Source organism: Hyla sarda, chromosome 3 (genome assembly GCF_029499605.1).
Source record: "Hyla sarda isolate aHylSar1 chromosome 3, aHylSar1.hap1, whole genome shotgun sequence".
NCBI classification, from domain to species: domain Eukaryota; kingdom Metazoa; phylum Chordata; class Amphibia; order Anura; family Hylidae; genus Hyla; species Hyla sarda.
Window position 1 is genome coordinate 48,494,385 of NC_079191.1, and position 21,112 is coordinate 48,515,496.

General features: G+C 44.1%; 1 protein-coding gene across 3 annotated transcripts in view; it reads left to right on the forward strand.

Annotated features, from left to right (window-relative positions):
* Positions 1-21,112, forward strand: part of TAF1B (TATA-box binding protein associated factor, RNA polymerase I subunit B) — a 105,041-nt gene that overhangs the window by 45,661 nt on the left and 38,268 nt on the right. For all 3 annotated transcript variants that reach the window (XM_056564164.1, XM_056564167.1, XM_056564166.1), the window contains one exon: positions 16,726-16,873. In XM_056564164.1, the coding sequence (XP_056420139.1) occupies positions 16,726-16,873 (148 nt within the window). The remainder of the gene's footprint in view (positions 1-16,725; positions 16,874-21,112) is intronic.

Genomic DNA, 21,112 nt, shown 5'->3' on the forward strand with positions numbered 1-21,112 from the left:
TAGATTGCTGCGGAGGTTTGCAGTAATAGAGAAACGGCTTCCAGCCGGGAAAGTGGATATATGAAGCGCAGTATACGACTGCTAGGATTGTCCAATAAAATACTATCATTATTCTACTCCTGTTTGAGTGCCAAGTTTTTCCATTTATAAGCATCACATTTGATCCGAAATGCGTTGCCATTATAGTTGTTTGTGATGTACTCTGTTGGATCCTACAATAAAGAAGATCCACTCTTTGCTCCGCACTTTCTGCTGTACGTTCTTATATTGTCTGTATGCTCTTTGGAGCGGGGAGCGCTGCCGTCTAGTCCGTGCACAGGTGTGGTGAAGGTAGTGATATGAGCTTTCTACTTTTACCATTGTGAACAGAGATATATGTGCCATTTTGTTAAGGGGTACTCCACTGGAAAACTTTTATTTTTATTTTTTAAATCAACTGGTGCCAGTAAGTTAAACAGATTTGTAAATTACTTCTATTAAAAAATGTTAATACGTCCAGTACTTATCAGCTGCTATATACTTCACAGGAAGTTCTCTTTTTGAATTTATTTTCTGTCTGACCACAGTGCTCTCTGCTGAGACCTCTGTCCATTTTAGGAACTGTCCAGAGTAGGAGCAAATCCCAATAGAAAACCTCTCCTGCTCTGGACAGTTCCTGACATGGACAGAGGTGTCAGCAGAGAGCACTGTGGTCAGACAAAAAATAACTACACAACTTCATCTGGAGAATACAGCAGCTGATAAGTACTGGAAGGATTAAGATTTTTTAATAGATTTAATTAACAAATCTGTTTAACTTTCTGGCACCAGTTGATTTAAAAAAAAGTTTTCCAGTGGAGTACCCCTTTAAGGGGTTAAACTAGTGCCAGGGATGTGTCTCTTTTCTTCAGGTCCTGATCAGTCACATCATTGGTGCCTTGTGCAGAGGCCCCTTTTAGGGTATGTTCACACGGCAGAATTTCCGCAATTCCGCAAAAATTCTTTTCAGCAATACTTACTGAACAGAATTCCTTCATAATTTCGGTGTAATTTCGGTGTCCTCCTAAAACAGAATAATGCTGAAATTCAAGGCCATTGACTTCAATGGGATTCCGCCGTGGAATGCCGCATTACTGAGGTTATATTTTTTGCGGAATTTCCTCGGCAGAGTGCCCGCTGCAGAAATTCCACTATGTGAATGGGGACAGCGGAATCCCATTGAAATGAATGTACAGTGAATTACGGCACAATTTCCAGCAGAATTTTTTCTCAGAATTCCGCACGGAAATTTCGCCGTGTGAACATAGCCTTACTCTGTGTGCGTCCAGACAATTCAGCTGGTCGGTGGAAGGGGTGCAGCTCCATTGCAGTTTTTGAAGAGGTCTATATTCCTCCATGTCAGATGCGTTGCACACCAGCAACTCGGATCATAATGGAACTGGTCACTTTTTCCCTAGACGTAGATTCTAAAATATAGATAGATAGATAGCTGACTGTATACTGTTTATACATTCCACTCAGCATTAAAGGGGTACTCCGGTGAAAAAAAAAAAATAATATATATATAATTTTTTTTTAAATCAACTGGTGCCAGAAAGTTAAACAGATTTGTAAATTACTTTATTAAAAAAGTTAATTTTCTATAAAAAAAATCTTAATCCTTCCAGTACTTATCAACTGCTGTATAATACAGAGGAAGTTCATTTCTTTTTTAATTTATTTTCTGTCTGACCACAGTGCTCTCTGCTGACACCTCTGTCCATGTCAGGAACTGTCCACAGCAGGATAGGTTTGCTATGGGGATTTCCTCCTACTCTGGACAGTTCTTGACATGGACAGAGGTGTCAGCAGAGAGCACTGTGGTCAGACAGAGAAGAACTACACAACTTCCTGTGGAGCATACAGCAGCTGATATGTACTGGAAGGAGTAAGATTTTTTAATAGAAGTAATTTACAAATCTGATTAACTTTCTGGCACCCGTTGATTACAAAAAAAAAAAAAAATGTTTTACCCCTTTAACCCAATATGCGGTACACTCCCTCTAGTGGTGACTGCAGGTGTCTAGAATGTTATGTTTTATATATCAATCTATACAGAGAATCAGAAAAACAAAGAGGATTTAATGACCTGTAGTAACCCAGCATGGACACCACACAATGTATGGCAGTATTTCCCAACCAGGGTGCCTCCAGCTGTTGCAAAACTACAACTTCTATCATGCCCGGACAGCCTTCGGCTGTCCGGGCATGATGGTAGTTGTAGTTTTGCAACAGCTGGAGGCATCCTGGTTAGGAAACACTAATGTATGGAGCTGTCTGCTCTTTTTGGACCCCCACCAGTCAGATTTAGCCGTCTGTATAGCATCCACCAAACACTAAAGGTTACATTTGCTAACAGGACATTGTGGGTGTTTTGGAATTTTTTTTTTTTTGAGACATGATAAAAATGTTGAATAGCCTGTTCTCTATTTTAGTAATTTCAGTGAACTTTACGGAATTCATTGTACCTTTAAGTCCTCTCTCTAAGGACCAACCTAGTTCTTGAGAACTTTACTGAAAGATGTACATCATTCACCACATTTCAGGTTTTCTTTTTGCATTTAGATTTAACTCTTTAAAAGGGTTATCCAGGATGAGAAAAGCAGAACTACTTCTTTCTAGAGACTGTGCCACTCTTGTCTTCAGTATGTGTTTGGTATTGCAGCTCAGTTCTATTAAAGTTAATGGAGCCGAGATGTAATTCCACGCACAAACTAAGGACTGGTGTGGCACTGTTTTTGTAGGAAAGCAATTATGCATGTCTAATCCCGGATAACCCCTTTAAGCACATAGGTATAATGTATCAAGAAACTGTAAAATCTTATTTTTCATGGGTTGGCTACAGGTCCTTTTTTTTTATCATGGTATAGAGCAAGAGCAGCTGAGCAGATTGTTATAGATCTCAATGTGTGTGTATATATAATGTGTGTGTGTGTGTGTATATATATATATATATATATATATATATATATTATATTATATTATATTATATATATATATATATATATATATATATATATATATATATATATATATATATATACACACACACACACCAGGGGTGTGGAAATTTTAAGAAATAACTACTTGTCAGAGCAAAATCTACTTGTCCCTCATGACGATCCACTTGTCCGGGACAATTTTCGCTTTTACACTCTCGTTTTTTCCTCTTTGCCCTATTATAGCCATAACTACCTACTATTATCATACCTTTTTAATTTTTCAATAACCTATTCTGTGTCTTTTAAACTTTTATCAAAATTTTCTTCTTCCTTTTTTTTTAACACTTTATTAGACTTTTAGGAGAAATCATTAGATTCCTCATACAGATCAATAGAGTTCTATTGAACTCCATTGATCTGTGTGCTCTGCGATCCATTGATAGAGCCTGGTCCAGCCAGGCTCTATTAATGACAGAGCCACAGACAGCAGGGAACAGAGTTAAGCCCTCAGACTACCTCTATAGTGGATCGTCCCCTCACGATCGCGCAACGGGGGGGGGGGGGGGGTGTCGATCTAGCCCACCAGGGAGCATTCATATGTCCCATTAGATGCTGCTGTCAGCTTTGACAGCGGCGATCTAAAGAGTTAATAGCCAACCGCGGCGATCGCCGCATGCTGGCTATTAGCAGCGGCCCCCAGCTACTGAGAACAGCCCGGGGCTGCAGAGTACAGAGTGGGCAGGAGTCCAGAGCCCGCTCCCTACAGACTGCTGAGCGCCGCCATGCTTGTCAGGTCCGGCCCTACTTGCCCGAAGCCAAAAAATTCACCTGCCCGGAGCTGGGAACTGCATGTTCGGGCGTCGGGCGATAGTAATTCCACATCCCTGTGTGTGTGTGTGTGTGTGTGTGTGTGTATGTACATATATATATATGTGTGTGTGTGTGAATATATATTTATATCTATCTGTGTGTGTATGTATGTATATATCTCTGTGTGTGTAGATGTGTGTGCATGTATGTGTATATATATATATATATATATATATATATATATATATATATATATATGTATGTATATAATTTTGTGGGGAAAAGATTAATTTGTAAAGCTATGTTCACATGGCGTAAAATGTGTGAAATGTCTGCCCGGATAACACAGGTGGACATTCCGCACATTTGCCTGTTCCGGTGGCACTAGGGCCAATCGGGAAATACACCGTCTCCATATTCTGCAATGCATTTCCGATTGGAATCTGAAGAAACATTGAACAGGTTTGTTGGTTCAGAGGATGCCGAAATTGGGATTTCCGCAGCAGAAACGTCTGTCTCCGAAATTCCACCATCTGCACAGTGCAGCAGAATTCCAGTGAAATTAATCGGACTCTTGTGGAATATTTACGCTGAATTCTATCAAGAAATTCCACAGTGTGGACCCTGCCTGACTCTCTGTTTAGGAGTCCAGTGGGCAGTCTCACCCAATAATTGATTTTTCCTCCCTGACTTTGCGTACAGAGATTACAGTCAGTCACTGAGTAATTCTGCCCACTGGGCCCCTAAACAGAGAAAGGGTTAAATTAAAGGCACAGGTTTATACTAAATCTTAGAATCACTGTGTGCAGACAGCTCCCTACCTCGCTAGCATCAAGCACCTGTGCACGGACAAGCCGGCAGCGTCCCCGGACTGGATCAATGGGCAACGAAGGAGAAGTCCGGCGCTAGGTGCAGCAAATTCAGGTATTTATTGTAGGATCAAGGATGCATGCAATGCATCAAGACAGGTAGCTGACGCGTTTCGGACCTCTAGGGTCCTTAAGTCATAGCATGTTCCACATCTGCTCAGCTCCAGAACGCAGATACACCTGCATATAAAACATGACAGGTTCCCTTTAAATCAGTCTTCAGTAAGCTGCCCCCAGTGGTGACTGCTGTGTCTTATAGTCAGTCTTTTTGTTGCTCACCTAGTCAGCATGGTGTTCCCGCAGTCACCAGCTGGCATCTCTCAATTGAGATGAGTTTTTGTGCCATGCTGTGAACATGCCCTTGGAAAGCCCACTGTCAGCATGGGCGAGGCTCTGGCTTTTCCATAGTAGCAGGAAGTAGGTGTTTGGAAAGCTCATTGTCCTCAGCTCTTACTTTGGGAGTAATCTCTTGTGTAACAGAAACTCTAGCTTGTCCTTACCTGTCGTAGGTATGACCTAATCGAGAACACAAAACCCGGCTATATTTTGTGAGATTTCTATAAAACTTTTTTCCCAGCATTTCAAGGACCGTTTTCAACTTCCCTGTAAATGAACAGGGGGGCGGGGGATTAATATATAATGGACATAGTAAAGTTTCATCTACAGTTCCATCGGCTTATTCATCTACAATCAATAAGGATTGTCTTGTTTGCTTTCCTTAAAGGTGAGGACAAAAAGCTTAAGAGAGGTTTTTTTTTTGTTCTTCCAATTAGAAAGCAGAGATTGTTCATTGTAAAGTCTGACAATTCACTGCAGGTATTATGCAACCTGCTCACATGTTTCTTCGGCACGAAGCAGCCGCAATGCGGAAGAGATGAAGAAAAATACAAAAGTGCTAAATACCGTACATGAGAGCGAATCTCCATGTATAAAACTCCATGTATATGTATGTTCCAGCATAACTTCAGAACGGCTGGAAATATTTGGATTAAACATGGTACAAGAAAATACAACAGAAACGTAAGTGCACTCACCGCAGGGTACTTGTCACTGCATTCCGGGTGGCAGGTAGCTGGATCTCGGCGTGGACGCGTGATGTGAGCACTAAGAGGCAACACTGGCTGTTTCGCACGAGAGTGCGTGCTTCTTCCGGCCTCAAGGAGGCCGGAAGAAGCACGCACTCTCGTGCGAAACTGCCGGCGTTGCCTCTGAGCGCTCACATCAGAGGGTTGCGGTAACACTTTTGCTATACACATGTTTATTCCCTTTGTGTGTATTGGAACTAAACCAAAAAAGGGAGGAAAAAAAGCAAATTGGACATAATGTCACCAAACTCCATAAATGGTCTGGACAAAATTATTGGCACGCTTTCAAAATTGTGGAAAAATAAGATTGTTTCAAGCATGTGATGCTCCTTTAAACTCACCTGGGGCAAGTAACAGGTGTGGGCAATATAAAATTCACACCTGAAAGCAGATCAAAAGGAGAGAAGTTCACTTAGTCTTTGCATTGTGTGTCTGTGTGTGCGCCACACTAAGCATGGACAACAGAAAGAGAAGAGAACTGTCTGTGGACTTGAGAACCAAAATTGTAGAAAAATATCAACAATGTCAAGGTTACAACTCCATCTCCAGAGATCTAGATTTACCTTTGTCCACAGTGCGCAACATTATCAAGAAGTTTGCAACCCATGGCACTGTAGGTAATCTTCCTGGGCGTGGACGGAAGAGAAAAATTAATGAAAGGTGTCAACGCAGGATAGTCCGGATGGTGGATAAGCAGCCCCAAACAAGTTCCAAAGATATTCAAGCTGTCCTGCAGGCTCAGGGAGCATCAGTGTCAGCGCAAACTATCCATCGACATTTAAATGAAACGTTATGACAGGAGACCCAGGAGGACCCCACTGCTGACACAGAGACATAAAAAAGCAAGACTACATTTCGCCAAAATGAACTTGACTAGAACAAAATCCTTCAGGAAAAACTTCTTGTGGACAGATGAGACCTAGATAGAGCTTTTTGTTAAAGCACATTATTCTACTGTTTACCGAAAACTGAGGCCTACAAAGAAAAGAACACAGTACCTACAGTAAAATATGGTGGAGGGTCAATGATGCTTTGGGGTTGTTTTGCTGCCTCTGGCACTGGGTGCCTTGAATGTGTACAAGGCATCATGAAATCTGAGGATTACCAATGGATTTTGGGTCGGACTATACAGCCCAGTGTCAGAAAGCTGGGTTTGCGTCCGAGATCTTGGGTCTTCCAGCAGGACAATGACCCCAAACATACCTCAAAAAGCCTCCAGAAATGGATGACAACAAAGCGCTGGAGAGTTCTGAAGTGACAGCAATGAGTCCAGATCTAAATCCCATTGAACACCTGTGGAGAGATTTTAAAATTGCTGTTGGGAAAAGGCGCCTTCCAATAAGAGAGACCTGGAGCAGTTTGCAAAGGAAGAGTGGTCTAACATTCCGGCTGAGAGGTGTAAGAAGCTTATTGATGGTTATAGGAAGTGACTGATTTCAGTTATTTTTTTCCAAAGGGTGTGCAACCAAATATTAAGTTAATGGTGCCAATAATTTTGTCCAGCCCAAGTCAATGGCACTTCTGTGAAATCACACTGTCCACTCAGGAAGCAACACTGATTGACAATCAATTTCACATGCTGTGCAAATGGAACAGACAACAAGTGGAAATTATAGGCAATTAGTAAGATACCCCCAATAAAGGAGTTGTTCTGCAGGTTGTGACCACAGACTATTTCTTAGTTCCTATGCTTCCTGGCTGATGTTTTGGTCACTTTTGAATGCTGGCAGTGCTTTCACTCTAGTGGTAGCATGAGACGGAGTCTACAACCCACACAAGTGGCTCAGGTAGTGACCACAGACCACTTCTCAGTTATTATGCTTCCTGGCTGATGTTTTGGTCACTTTTGAATGCTGGCGGTGCTTTCACTCTAGTGGTAGCATGAGACGGAGTCTACAACCCACACAAGTGGCTCAGGTAGTGCAGCTCATCCAGGATGGCACATCAATGTGACCTGTGGCAAGAAGATTTGCTGTGTCTGTCATCGTAGTGTCCAGAACATGGAGGCGCTATCAGGAGACAGGCCAGTACATCAGGAGATGTGGAGTAGGCCGTAGGAGGGCAACAACACAGCAGCAGGACCGCTACCTCCACCTTTGTGCAAGAAGGAGCAGGAGGAGCACTACCAGAGCCTTGCAAAATGACCTCCAGCAGGCACAGATGTGCATGTGTCGACTCAAATGGTCAGAAACAGACTCTGAGGGTGATATGAGGGCCTGACGTCCACAGGTGGGAGTTTTGCTTACAGCCCAACACCGTGCAGGACGTTTGGCATTTGCCAGAGAACAAGATTGGCAAATTCGCCACTGGCACCCTGTGCTCTTCACAGATGAAAGCAGGTTCACACTGAGCACATGTGACAGAGGTGACAGAGTCTGGAGACGTCGTGGAGAATGTTCTGCTGCCTGCAACATCCTGCAGCATAAACGGTTTGGCGGTGTGTCAGTAATGGTGTGGGGTGGCATTTCTTCGGGGGCCGCACAGCCCTCCATGTGCTTGCCAGAGGTAGCCTGACTGCCATTAGGTACCGAGATGAGATCCTCAGATCCCTTGTGAGACCATATGCTGGTGCAGTTGGCCCTGGGTTCCTCCTAATGCAAGACAATGCTAGACCTCATGTGGCTGGAGTGTGTCAGCAGTTCCTGCAAGAGGAAGGCATTGATGCTATGGACTGGTCCGTCCATTCCCCAGACCTTAATCCGATTGAGCACATCTGGGACATCATGTCTCGCTCCATCCACCAACGCCACGCTGCACCACAGACTGTCCAGGAGTTGGCGGATGCTTTAGTCCAGGTCTGGGAGGACATCCCTCAGGAGACCACCTCATCAGGAGCATGCCCAGGCATTGTAGGGAGGTCATACGGGCACGTGGACGCCACACACACACTACTGAGACTCATTGTGACTTGTTTTAATGACATTACATAAAGTTGGATCAGCCTGTAGTGTGGTTTTCCACTTTTTGATTTTGAGTGTGACTCCATATCCAGACCTCCATGGGTTGATAAATTTGATTTCCGTTGATAATTTTGATTTCCGTTGATAATTTTTGTGTGATTTTGTTGTCAGCACATTCAACTATGTAAAGACGAAAGTATTTCATACGATTAGTTCATTCATTCAGATCTAGGATGTGTTATCTTAGCGTTCCCTTTATTTTTTTGAGCAGTATGTATGTATATGTGTGTATGTGTGTGTGTGTGTGTGTGTGTGTGTGTATATATATATATATATATATATATATATATATATATATATATATACACACACTCTAGGGCTTAGTCAGGGGTTTGCGCTGACGAAGCAATAGTGTGAAACGTACGTTGGGGTACATAGGTGGTCTGGTTGCAGGTAGAATACATGGCAGGTATTCATTTGTTTTCTGTCTCCTGTGTACTATATTCCTCTTTATGTGGTTTATTGTATCTGACTTGCAGGTTTCTTTTATTGACTTTCTGGTGTCCAGCAGTCCTGTAGTTCCAATGTTTGTCTGGCATCCATTTTTTCTGTGACCTTTTTATGCATCATATGTATTTGCATCGCATCTATTACCTGTATATAACCATGATATGTACCCTGTGATCACCACCTTCTCTTCTGTGACTGTAGTCTCTGTGCCTCTATCCCATTGTTCCCCAAGCAGGGTGCCTCCAGCTGTGTTAAAATTACAACTCCCAGCATGCCCAGACAGGAGTTGTAGTTTTGCAACAACTGGGGGAACCCTGCTTGGGAAACACTGCTCTAGCCTCTGCGTATACCTTTTTTTAATAATATTTTTATGTACTTTGATTTAGTTTTGTACTATTTTGTGATAAGTCTTGGTGACTGGTGTTTGTTATTGATTTTTTTTTTTTTTGTGGTTAATTTATATTATGTCACAGAAACCATTAAAACTTAGCTTTTAATATCACCATATTAAATGTATACAAACCATCAAAAAAAGAAAAACATATATAACAGTTCTGGTACTGTACCCAGATATCGTACATGCAACCAGAAAAGACTAAGATTACACCACGGTCATTCAGACCACATTTGCTGCACCGCAACTACGATGAGTTGACCATTAGCAGACTTACTGAAAAACACAAATCCCCTGATCCAACAGCACTAAAGTACATCGATATATACAAGATGTCCTATAATAAAGGGTGTCTGTAAGGGCAGGGTAGGTATGGGTGGGACCTGGGGATAAAACGGGCTATATGTGGAGTGTCCCTATATCTGTCCTGACCCTAGATAGTCACCCTATCATAGGCCTAAACCTAGGCGGAGTGAACGCCCTGATAAGGGCGGCCCTGCTCTGGAACCTACCCTAATATGCCCTAGGACACCCCTGTATTAGAGACAATAAGGAAAGTGGCTCTCTGTCTCACTGGGGCGCCCTGTCTCTCGGTGGACGGGGAGGGTGCCCTAGCATATATATACACAGTCAGTTGATAGATGGAGAGTGTATCCTACTGAAATACTGTACCAAGCAATGAGTGTATACTGTATATAGATAATGTGGACAAAGGACTATTGTGGCCTAAAAGATGATAGTAGGTAACTATAGCAAAAATGGTATATATTTAACACATGTCCCTGCAAATTAAACTAGGTACCAGTACTGTATCTGTTACAATATATATCTGATATTCATAAAGGTATATTAAAGGCACAGTCACATGAAGCAAGATACCTGGTTGCCATAGACAACCCGTCCTGAAACCACAACCAAAAAAATGCACAACCAAAAAAATTTGGTATAATCAAAGGAATGTTTCTCCACAATATCACTATTCCTTGTAAACCAATAGAGAAAGATCGCTCCTGGTTGCCAGGAGCAACTATGTTGATTCACAACTTTAAATATCTGACATCAAGGTATCTCTCTAAGTGGTCCACAATTAGGCACCACATGTAACCAGATGTAAAGACAGAATAAGCAACTAATAGATATAAATATAGAGTTTACACAGATGAATCAGTAGGATATTTATCAACTGCTGGAGGACCGGAGGACTGCAATCCCTACGCGTTTCACCCCCTCAGTTCTTCAGGGGACAATAGAGTGGTGATATGGTGCAAGTGGACAATCCCATGATGGCAGATAGAATGCAGTAGGGTGGAAACTACTGGTGGCCATGTTAGTCTGTGCATCTCCAAGGTTTAAATGGAGATCCAAAACCCTCCCCTAATACTGTTTGTCCAATCAGTATATTTTTGGATGACATAGGACTTGCCTCATAAGTCCATATCGGCAGGTATGCTGGTCACCGGAAGCAGCGTCAGACGCCATGGTCCCGCTGTTCAGAAACACATTCCGCGCGAAGTGCCGGAAGTAAACAGACACCACGCGTGTAGATGTCAGGTGACCGGAGTCATCGCGTCACATGATAGATGAGGTGCAATGTAACTCCAATGGAGCCCATCCCCCAATGGGCGGGTTTAGTAGATGCGGCCGTGTTACAGAGGTTAATTCAATGCGCGCATGCTCCATCCATAATTATGGTAGTAATGTGGAGGTATTTGCATACAAACCTACAGTTAATAGAATCAATACGGGCTCATATATACAGGCCCTGGATGGAGGTTCAGGAAGCGATTATATATAGATGTATATATAATCTGTCAACCAACTTTAATATAGAATGACGGCGGACAAAGACAAGTCTAGGGGACTTAGATGTTCAGGATCACAGAATATGCACAGATTCATGTTTCCAAGTATAAAACAATGGGGGAGATTTATCAAAACCCGTGCAGAGGAAAACTTGCCCAGTTGCCCATAGCAACCAATCAGCTTGCTGCTTTCATTTTTATGAAGGCCTGTGAAAAATGAAAGAAGCAATCTGGTTGCTATGGGCAACTGGGCAAGTTTTCCTCTGCACAGGTTTTGATAAATCTCCCCCAATATCCCTACTGATTCTGAAAGTCCTGCCTATGGTCATAGGTAGAACCTAGATGGGTCTGTTGGTTCCAATCTGCATCAACTGGCCCAATTGATAGATAGATAAAAATAATAAACCCAATATATAGTGGACTTTAGATATGTCCAACATGAAATAAAAGAATATGGCACCAATTTTTGTGCCAATAAACATAGAATTTTGGAAACAGGTGGCCCAATGATGTTCAGTAATTACCCATCACCATTCCTTGCTGGGCTCACCCCTGCCAAAGAATCAAGGACTAAAATAGACTGTAAACGGACCTGACCATCAGATATACGAAGTGAACTATAGAATTTCATTTAGACCTAGTGGGGCAGTGGATCTAAATTTATAGATCCAAAACGTTTCTTTTTGGAGTAGGCAACGATCTAGATTCCCTCCTCTTGGGGAGGGGCGCGCTACTTCCAAAGCCGCAAAGGAGCAAGTTTTTGGATTCCCACCATGTACTTCGTGAATGTGTTGTGCAATTGGGGTATCACGCTTATGAGAGATATAATTTATGTGCTCGCAGACTCTGCGGCGAAACTCTCTTGTGGTTTTTCCGATGTAACCTTTGGGACACCCACACTGACACAGATAAACCACCCGTTTTGGTGCGGCAATTCACAAAGTCCCTCAAAAAGAATTTCCCACCCGTGACTGAGCTTGTATTATTCTTGGTATGGTAATTTATATTATGTCCTAATCTCTGCAATTTTCTGCCAATTTTTATATATTTTATTTATTTATTTTTTGGTGTAAGCCTCCCTTCTGTTTTCCCACCAGGGTGCCTGCAGCTGAAGACTGTCTGAGCATGCTGGGAGTTGTAGTTTTTACAACAGCTAACCGTTAGATGCCACTATAAGGCTGCGTTCACACTATAAAATTCATCTGTTTTAAAGATCCGTTTGATGTTCCTTTATGGAAACCCTGAAAATCGGCCATTAAACTTCCGTTAGAAAATCCCATACGTCCGTTAGAAAATCCAATTATAGTCTATAAGATTTTTACATTATCTGTTTTAATCCGTTATAGTCCGTTATGAATAACGGATGTTATTTTGTGACGGAAGATAGTAAATGGAAGAAATAGTGCATGCATTATTTCTTCCGTTCATTCTCCCGTCACAAAATAACGTCCGTTATTCATAACGGATTAAAACGGATAATGTAAAAATCCCATAGACTATAATGGGATTTTCTAACGGACGTTTAATGGCCGATTTTCAGGGTTTCCATAACGGAACATCAAACGGATCTTTAAAACGGATGAATTTTATAGTGTGAAAGCAGCCTAACTATTGAGTGTTGGAAAGGGTTCAAGACTTTAAACACTTGTGCAAACATTTTTATTTTCTCTATTGTCTATTGCTTGATGCAATATTGCTTGATTTTAGTTTTGTTTACAGTGTACCTGCCATTAAAAAATATTTTCGACATGTCACAGAACAGGAGAATGAGCGGGGAGAAGCACACATTTGTGTGCTTCACCTGATTCTTTACAATCTCCATCCTGCAGCCCCACTGTGTAAGTCTATGAGACCATCTAGAGAAGCTGGACAGAGATTGCTGTGGGCAGGGGAGTGAAGTGCGCTATTGCTTTCCCCTCTCTTAATTGAGGGTGGTCTCGGCACTGAGACCCCAATTGATCAAAACTTTTAACCAGTCTCTGACCTTTTTTTTTTTTTTTTTTTTTTTTTTTTTTTAAATTCGGGTAGACTTTAAAACTTTCCTTCAATTTTATCAATACAGCTTTTATGCAGACATCAGCATAGTCTGATTCTGCAGTCATTTTTTCCTTCTAGTTTTCCAATTTTCCACAGTTTAGGAAGGTTTTTGCAATGTTATAGCTCTCATAGGGGACTATAACACTGCACACACTGATCTTTTACATGCATCATTGTTATCCCATAGCATAACATTGATCAATGACTCTGCCGCTTGACTGCTCGTGCCTGGTTCTCAGGCACTGAGCAGTCATACGGCAACCGGAGGCAGGTATTGGCCCTCCTCGTGTGTTCCAGCTGTTTGGGATGCCGTGATTTCACCCTGGCGGTCCCGAACAGCCGACTGAGCTAGCCGGGATATGTTTAGTTTCACTATAGATTCGGCAATCAACTTTGAACGCCGCGTCTAAAGGGTTAATAGCTTGTGGCACCGCGATCAGTGGCGCACGCTATTAGCCATGGGTCCTGGCCGTTGTTAGAGGCCGGGCCCGAAATTCTGCCTGCAAAGTTTAAATAGATTTTTTTAAAAGAAAAGCCTGATAAACGTTGTCCATCGAGTGCACCCATTGGTGTGGTAAACAATTTTCTACACCCAGTCCTTGACCTTGAATCACATTAGTTTTACATTGTTTCAAAAAAAGCCCCATTAGTCATAACGATCCGCTAATACTGGCAGACTGTCTCTCTAGCAAATGCAGCGCTTTATTACAATGCAAATATTTTGTTATTAACTGTACCCATCATTGAAAAGCTAAAGGATTATACAGCGTAGGTGGAGATCATAAATATCAGCACTAGGTGTAACTTGTTTTCTGAACTCCTTACTTGACAGATACATGGATTTGTGCTTAAAGGTTTCTTCTTAGAATAGAGGGCTGAGTACTTCCCTATGCTTTGCTCCTACATTTAGAACCAGACCAGTGGTTGTTCTAGCAGCGATATCCAACCTGTGGCTCTATTCCCAACATATTGCAAAGCAATTTTTATTTAGATGCATTTAAAGGGGTTCTCCACCATAAGGTGATTTTAGTACGTACCTGGCAGACAGTAATGGACATGCTTAGGAAGGATCTGCGCTTGTCTTGGGGATAAATGGCTATGTTGTGAGATTACCATAACACTGTGGCTAGCTTTTTGTGAACTGGTATTTCCTGTTTGACTTTTCTTTTTTTGACTACAAATCCCATAATTCAATTTTCCTCCCTCCCACACATCAGCCACCCCACCTATTGAAACATAAATGAGCTGCATTGATTCAAAAGACCTGTGGTTTTCAATCAGGGTGCCTACAGCTGTTGCATTAGTTGCAGATTGATCTCTCTCCCACCAAGCGATCCCTCCACCCATTGAAGCAGACAGGCTCCCTGTCATCAGCTGACTAGTGATGTCAGGTCTCGGCCGCATTGCAAGCTGGGAAAAATCTGAGACAACAGTCATTTTGTATGATGATAAAAATAAATATTGGGGTGAAAATCACATAAGAATTGTGAGAAAACTGTCACACATAGGTACAGACACTATATTATGAACTACACTAACTTTACAGCCCCTATAGCATAGTCAAGTGAAAAAAATTCCTGGAATACCCCTTTAACTTTTCTACATACCTATCCTCTTATTACATAACCCGAAATATTTTTGTATTCCTAATTTTGAAATATAACCCTTATTCCTTTCTTCAAAGTACCAAAGTTAGTCTTCCCCTAGACCAGGTTCAAGCAAATCCAGAAAATCCAGATTTCTGCTGTACATTGGAGCTTTTATTGCCGTAGATTAGCCCTGTTTAGGACTGGTTCACACTATGGGATTTCCACCTTCTCATTCTTTAGATGATATCCACACCGAAGATGTGGGGATAACAATGTCTGTGTGGTCCGACTTATTCAGTCTGCACTGGGCGCACTCTTAGGGTACGTTCACACGTACAGGATCCTGCGCAGATTTGATGCGCAGGATTTGTAACTGCAGATTAGAAGCTGCGCTCAGTCATTTAGTTTACACCGAAATCTGAAGCAGAAAATCCTGCGCATCAAATCCAAAGTGTGTTTTTTTTTTTTTTTATGCAAACGTACTGATGTGTTGCTGACCAAAGTTAGCAAAGTTAAAGGGATATTCCAGGCAAAAACATTTTATCCCCTATCCAAAGGATAGGGGATAAGATGTCTGATTGCGGGGGGCCCGCCGCTGAGATCCCCCGCGATCTCCCTGCAGCACCCGCATTCTATGCAGGTGCTGAATCTCCAGTTTCGGAATCCTCCGGGTTTCCGGGATTGGGTAACGTAACGTCACGCCACGCCCCCTCCATTCTATGGGAGCAGGAGAGGTTCCCTAAAATGGACAGATGTGTCAGCAGAGAGCACTGTGGTCAGGCAGAAAGGAAATTCAAAAAGTAAAGAACTTCCTGTGGATCATAACTGCCGCTGATAAGTACTGGAAGGATTAAGATTTTTTAATAGAAGTAATTTACTAATCTGTTTAACTTTCTGGCACCCGTTGATTTAAAAAAAAAAGTTTTCCAGTGGAGTACCCCTTTTAATGCTGCTCCCATCCAGAGCCCAGCCACGGACAGAGGGGCATGTGATGTAACACGTCTATCAGTGTCCTCCTTTTAATACACACTTTCAGTGTTCTAGTTTCCTGCTCACGCACAGAGGAGTGTTCTCTTAAGCTTTTACCGTATCTGCATTTGCTCAGGTCCTGCACATCCAGGCAACTAGCTGATTTTCAGTGTGTTAAAAACCCTAAGGATGTGAATTGTCATATACACCTGCACCCACGTTCAGACAGAGGGAGAAGCTCTAATAAGTGGGATTGTGGCTTCAAACAGTGTAAAACAGATAAGAAGTGTATAGTAGTACAGTGATCCCTCAACTTACAATGGCCTCAACATACAATAGTTTCAACATACAATGGTCTTTTCTGGACCATTGTAACATGAAACCAGACTCAACATACAATGCTACAGACAGTCCAGATCTGTGAAATCTGTCAATGGCTGGAAGAACCAACCAATCAGAATGGGCATTCACTGGTAAAACCCCTGTATTACTGAAGTGTATGCACTGACTGATGTCTGGTAACGCCCCCTACAGTACAGGGAGGTATTACATGTTCTGTTCTCTTTACCTCTACCAGGGTTGGATGACATTTTGGTGGCTTCAGAACCAATTACCAGGTTTCCATAGAATTATGGTTTCAACATACGATGGTTTCAACATACAATGGTCGTCCTGGAATCAATTAATATTGTAACTTGAGGGATCATTGTATGTTGCTTAGGTTTGCATATGTCACACACATGCTAACACAATGCTAAATTCTGCATAAAATACAAGAATGTTTCATTGATTCTTTACAGAACTTTCCAACCCATGACAAGATTCTGAAAATCTCCCAAGAGCTTGCTGCCTTATTGGCCTTACCTCCATTCCCTCCGATCACAGAATCCTGCTATTACCATCCTAATGTCCTCTGTATGAAGTATCTGATGGAACTCAATCTGCCAGGTATAGTTTTATTTTTCTGCAATGACAATTGGCTATGAGTGTGTATTTTTTGATTTCCAACTTAAAGGGGTATTCCAGGAAAAAACTTTTTTTTATATATATCAACTGGCTCCAGAAAGTTAAACAGATTTGTAAATTACTTCTATTAAAAAATCTTAATCCTTCCAGTACTTATGAGCTTCTGAAGTTAATGATCAAGGCCCGGGAGGCTGATATCTTGGCAACTTTGCATTATTTTGTGGATGATATACAACTGCCTATACCAGTGTTTCCCAACCAGGGTGGGCAAACTACAACTCCCAGCATGCCCGGACAGCCTTCGGATTTTTTTTTTTAAGAACATACAGATTTGTAAATTACTTCTATGAAAAAATCTTAATCCTTAGAGTACTTATGAGCTTCTGAAGTTGAGTTGTTCTTTTCTGTCTAAGTGCTCTCTGATGACACGAGTCTCGGGAACCGCACAGTTTAGAAGCAAGTCCCCATAGCAAACCTCTTCTACTCTGTGCAGTTCCCGAGACAAGCAGAGATGTCAGCAGAGAGCACTGTCACGATTCAGCAGGCTGGAGGTGGATCCTCTGTGCCAGAGAGGGATTGGCGTGGACCGTGTCGGTGGACCGGTTCTAAGTTGCTACTGGTATTCACCAGAGCCCGCCGCAAAGCGGGATGGTCTTGCAGCGGCGGTAGCAACCAGGTCGTATCCACTGGCAACGGCTCAACCTCTCTGACTGCTGAGATAGGCGCGGTACAAGGGAGTAGACAAGAGCAAGGTCAGACGTAGCAGAAGGTCGGGGCAGGCGGCAAGGTTCGTAGTCAATGGTAATAGCAGGAGGTCAGGAACACAGTAATGGCAAACACAGAAGAAGCTTTCTCTAGGCACTAAGGCAACAAGATACGGCAAGGAAGTGCAGGGGAAGTGAGGTAATATAGCCAGGGAGCAGGTGGAAACTAATTAGGGTGATTGGGCCAGGCACCAATCATTGGTGCACTGGCCCTTTAAATCTCAGAGAGCTGGCGCGCGCGCCCTAGAGAGCGGAGCCGCGCGCGCCAGAGCATGACAGCCGGGGACCGGGACAGGTGAGTGACTTGGGATGCGATTCGCGAGCAGGTGCGTCCCGTTATGCGAATCGCATCCCCGCAGGTAATGTCAGTGCAGCGCTCCCGGTCAGCGGGTCTGACCGGGGCGCTGCAGGGAGAGAAACGCCGCGAGCGCTTCAGGGAAGAGCAGGGACCCGGAGCACTCGGCGTAACAGTACCCCCCCCCCCTTAGGTCTCCCCCTCTTTTTGTCAGGATGTTGCTCCACATGGGACGAGGACATTGGGAGCGATTGTAGAGTCTCCTTCTGGGGGACAGTGAAGTCCTGGGTATACTCATGAATGGCAGACAGGTCAGAAGGAGTGGGAATGGGAAGGGGGGGCAGAGGGTGAGGCTTGGCACGGGGCAGAGTGGCACCAGGACGGGGGCTATGAGGAGGCACGGCACAGTCCTGATAGGCCTTGGGGAGACCAGGCACAGGAGGAGACACTGAGGCTCGACAGACGGGGCTGGGAGCAGAAGTGAGGCATTTCTTGCGGCAAGCAGGACCCCAATTCTTGATCTCCCCGGTGGTCCAGTCAAGGGTGGGAGAATGATGCTGGAGCCATGGCAGACCGAGGAGGACTTCAGAGGTGCAGTTGGGCAAAACCAAAAATTAAATTTTCTCGAGATGCAGTCCAATGTTCAAAAGCAGGGGCTCTGTGCGGCAACGCACAGTGCAGTGCAACTTGACTCCGTTGACCGAAGAAATGTAGAGCGGCTTGATGAGACGGGTCACCGGGATGCAGTACCTATCAAGCAAAGAGGCCAGAATAAAATTTCCAGAAGAACCAGAGTCCAAGACGGCCACAGCAGAGAAGGAGGAGTTGGCAGAAGGAGAAATCCGCACGGGCACAGTGAGACATGGAGAGGCAGACTCCGAACCCAGAGACGCCAGACCCACATGAGCTGGTTGCGTGCGTGCATTTTCCAGACGTGGAGGACGAATAGGGCAATCCACCAAGAAATGTTCGGTACTAGCGCAGTACAGACATAGATTTTTATCCCTACGGCGAGACCTCTCTTCAAGAGTCAGGCGAGACCGATCCACTTGCATAGCCTCCTCGGCGGGAGGCACAGGGGTAGATTGCAAGGGATACCGTGAGAGAGGTGCCCAGGGATTAAGGTCTTTTTCCTGGCGGAGTTCCTGGTGTCTTTCAGAAAAACGCATGTCAATGCGGGTGGCCAAATGGATAAGTTCATGCAGGTTGGCAGGAATCTCTCGTGCGGCCAGCACATCTTTGATGTTACTGGATAGGCCTTTTTTAAAGGTCGCGCAGAGAGCCTCGTTGTTCCAAGATAATTCGGAAGCGAGGGTACGAAATCGGATGGCGTACTCGCCTACTGAAGAATTACCCTGGACCAGGTTCAGCAGGGCAGTCTCGGCAGAAGAAGCTCGGGCTGGTTCCTCGAAGACACTGCGAACCTCAGAGAAGGAGTGTACAGTGGCGGTGACAGGGTCATCGCAGTCCCAGAGCGGTGTGGCCCAAGACAAAGCCTTCCCAGACAGGAGACTAACCACGAAAGCCACCTTCGACCGTTCTGTAGGAAATTGGTCCGACAACATCTCCAAATGTAGGGAACATTGTGACAGAAAACAGGCAGAGTCTAGAGTCCCCATCAAATTTGTCCGGCAGGGACAAGCGTAGGTTGGGACCGGCCACTCGCTGCGGAGGAGATGCAGGAGATGGTGGCTGCTGTTGCAGCTGCTGTAGCTGCGACTGAAGTTGCTGTAACATGGTGGACACTTGTGACAGCTGGTGACTTAGATGGGCGATCTGTCGGGATTGCTGGGCGACCACCGTGGTGAGGTCTGCGACAACTGGCAGCGGCACCTCAGCGGGATCCATGGCCGGATCTACTGTCACGATTCGGCAGGCTGGAGGTGGATCCTCTGTGCCAGAGAGGGATTGGCGTGGACCGTGTCGGTGGACCGGTTCTAAGTTGCTACTGGTATTCACCAGAGCCCGCCGCAAAGCGGGATGGTCTTGCAGCGGCGGTAGCAACCAGGTCGTATCCACCAGCAACGGCTCAACCTCTCTGACTGCTGAGATAGGCGCGGTACAAGGGAGTAGACAAGAGCAAGGTCAGACGTAGCAGAAGGTTGGGGCAGGCGGTAAGGTTCGTAGTCAATGGTAATAGCAGGAGGTCAGGAACACAGTAATGGCAAACACAGAAGGAAGCTTTCTCTAGGCACAAGGCAACAAGATCCGGCAAGGAAGTGCAGGTGGTGAGGTAATATAGCCAGGGAGCTGGCCCTTTAAATCTCAGAGAGCTGGCGCGCGCGCCCTAGAGAGCGGAGCCGCGCGCGCCAGAGCATGACAGCCGGGGACCGGGACAGGTGAGTGACTTGGGATGCGATTCGCGAGCGGGTGCGTCCCGCTATGCGAATCGCATCCCCGCAGGCAATGTCAGTGCAGCGCTCCCGGTCAGCGGGTCTGACTGGGGCGCTGCAGGGAGAGAAACGCCGCGAGCGCTTCGGGGAGGAGCAGGGACCCGGAGCGTAACAAGCACTGTTGCCAGACAGAAGACAACAACTCAACTTCAGCAGCTGATAATTATTGAAAGGATTAAGATTTTTTTAATAGAAGTAATTTACAAATCTGTTTAACTTTCTGGGGCCAGTTGAGATTATATATATATATATAGATATAGATATAGATATATATAGATAGATATATATATAGAGATAGATATATAGATATATAGATAAGTTTTTTCCTCGATAACCCCTTTAATCACTCTAGTTCAACTTCACTGCAAACATGTTTTGTATGGTTTTCCCGCATAGAGATGTATGATCACTTCTGTCCTCTAAGCCCTTCAGGCAGGTCGCTTCTTCCCTCCGGCAGGGAATGGTGTGTGGTATTTCTTGTTTTTTAGCACCTTCTGTTCAGTGACAATGCATATTGCTGAGTGCGGAGATATCCAGTAGAGTATCTTGTTAGACTGGAAAGGTCGGAACTGAAGAGATTTTTCTTATGGTAAGGAGGCGATAAGTGACAGCCTGCATGCTCCGCTTGTGTACAGCGCACATAGGTCAGCTCGTGTCTCTAGGTTCCTCGAGCGACAAACAGGTTATCCAGCGTATGACGTGTTGTAAATTATCATCTCGGATCACTACCCCGATGTGGCCGACATTCAATATGGTTGACACAAGTGTT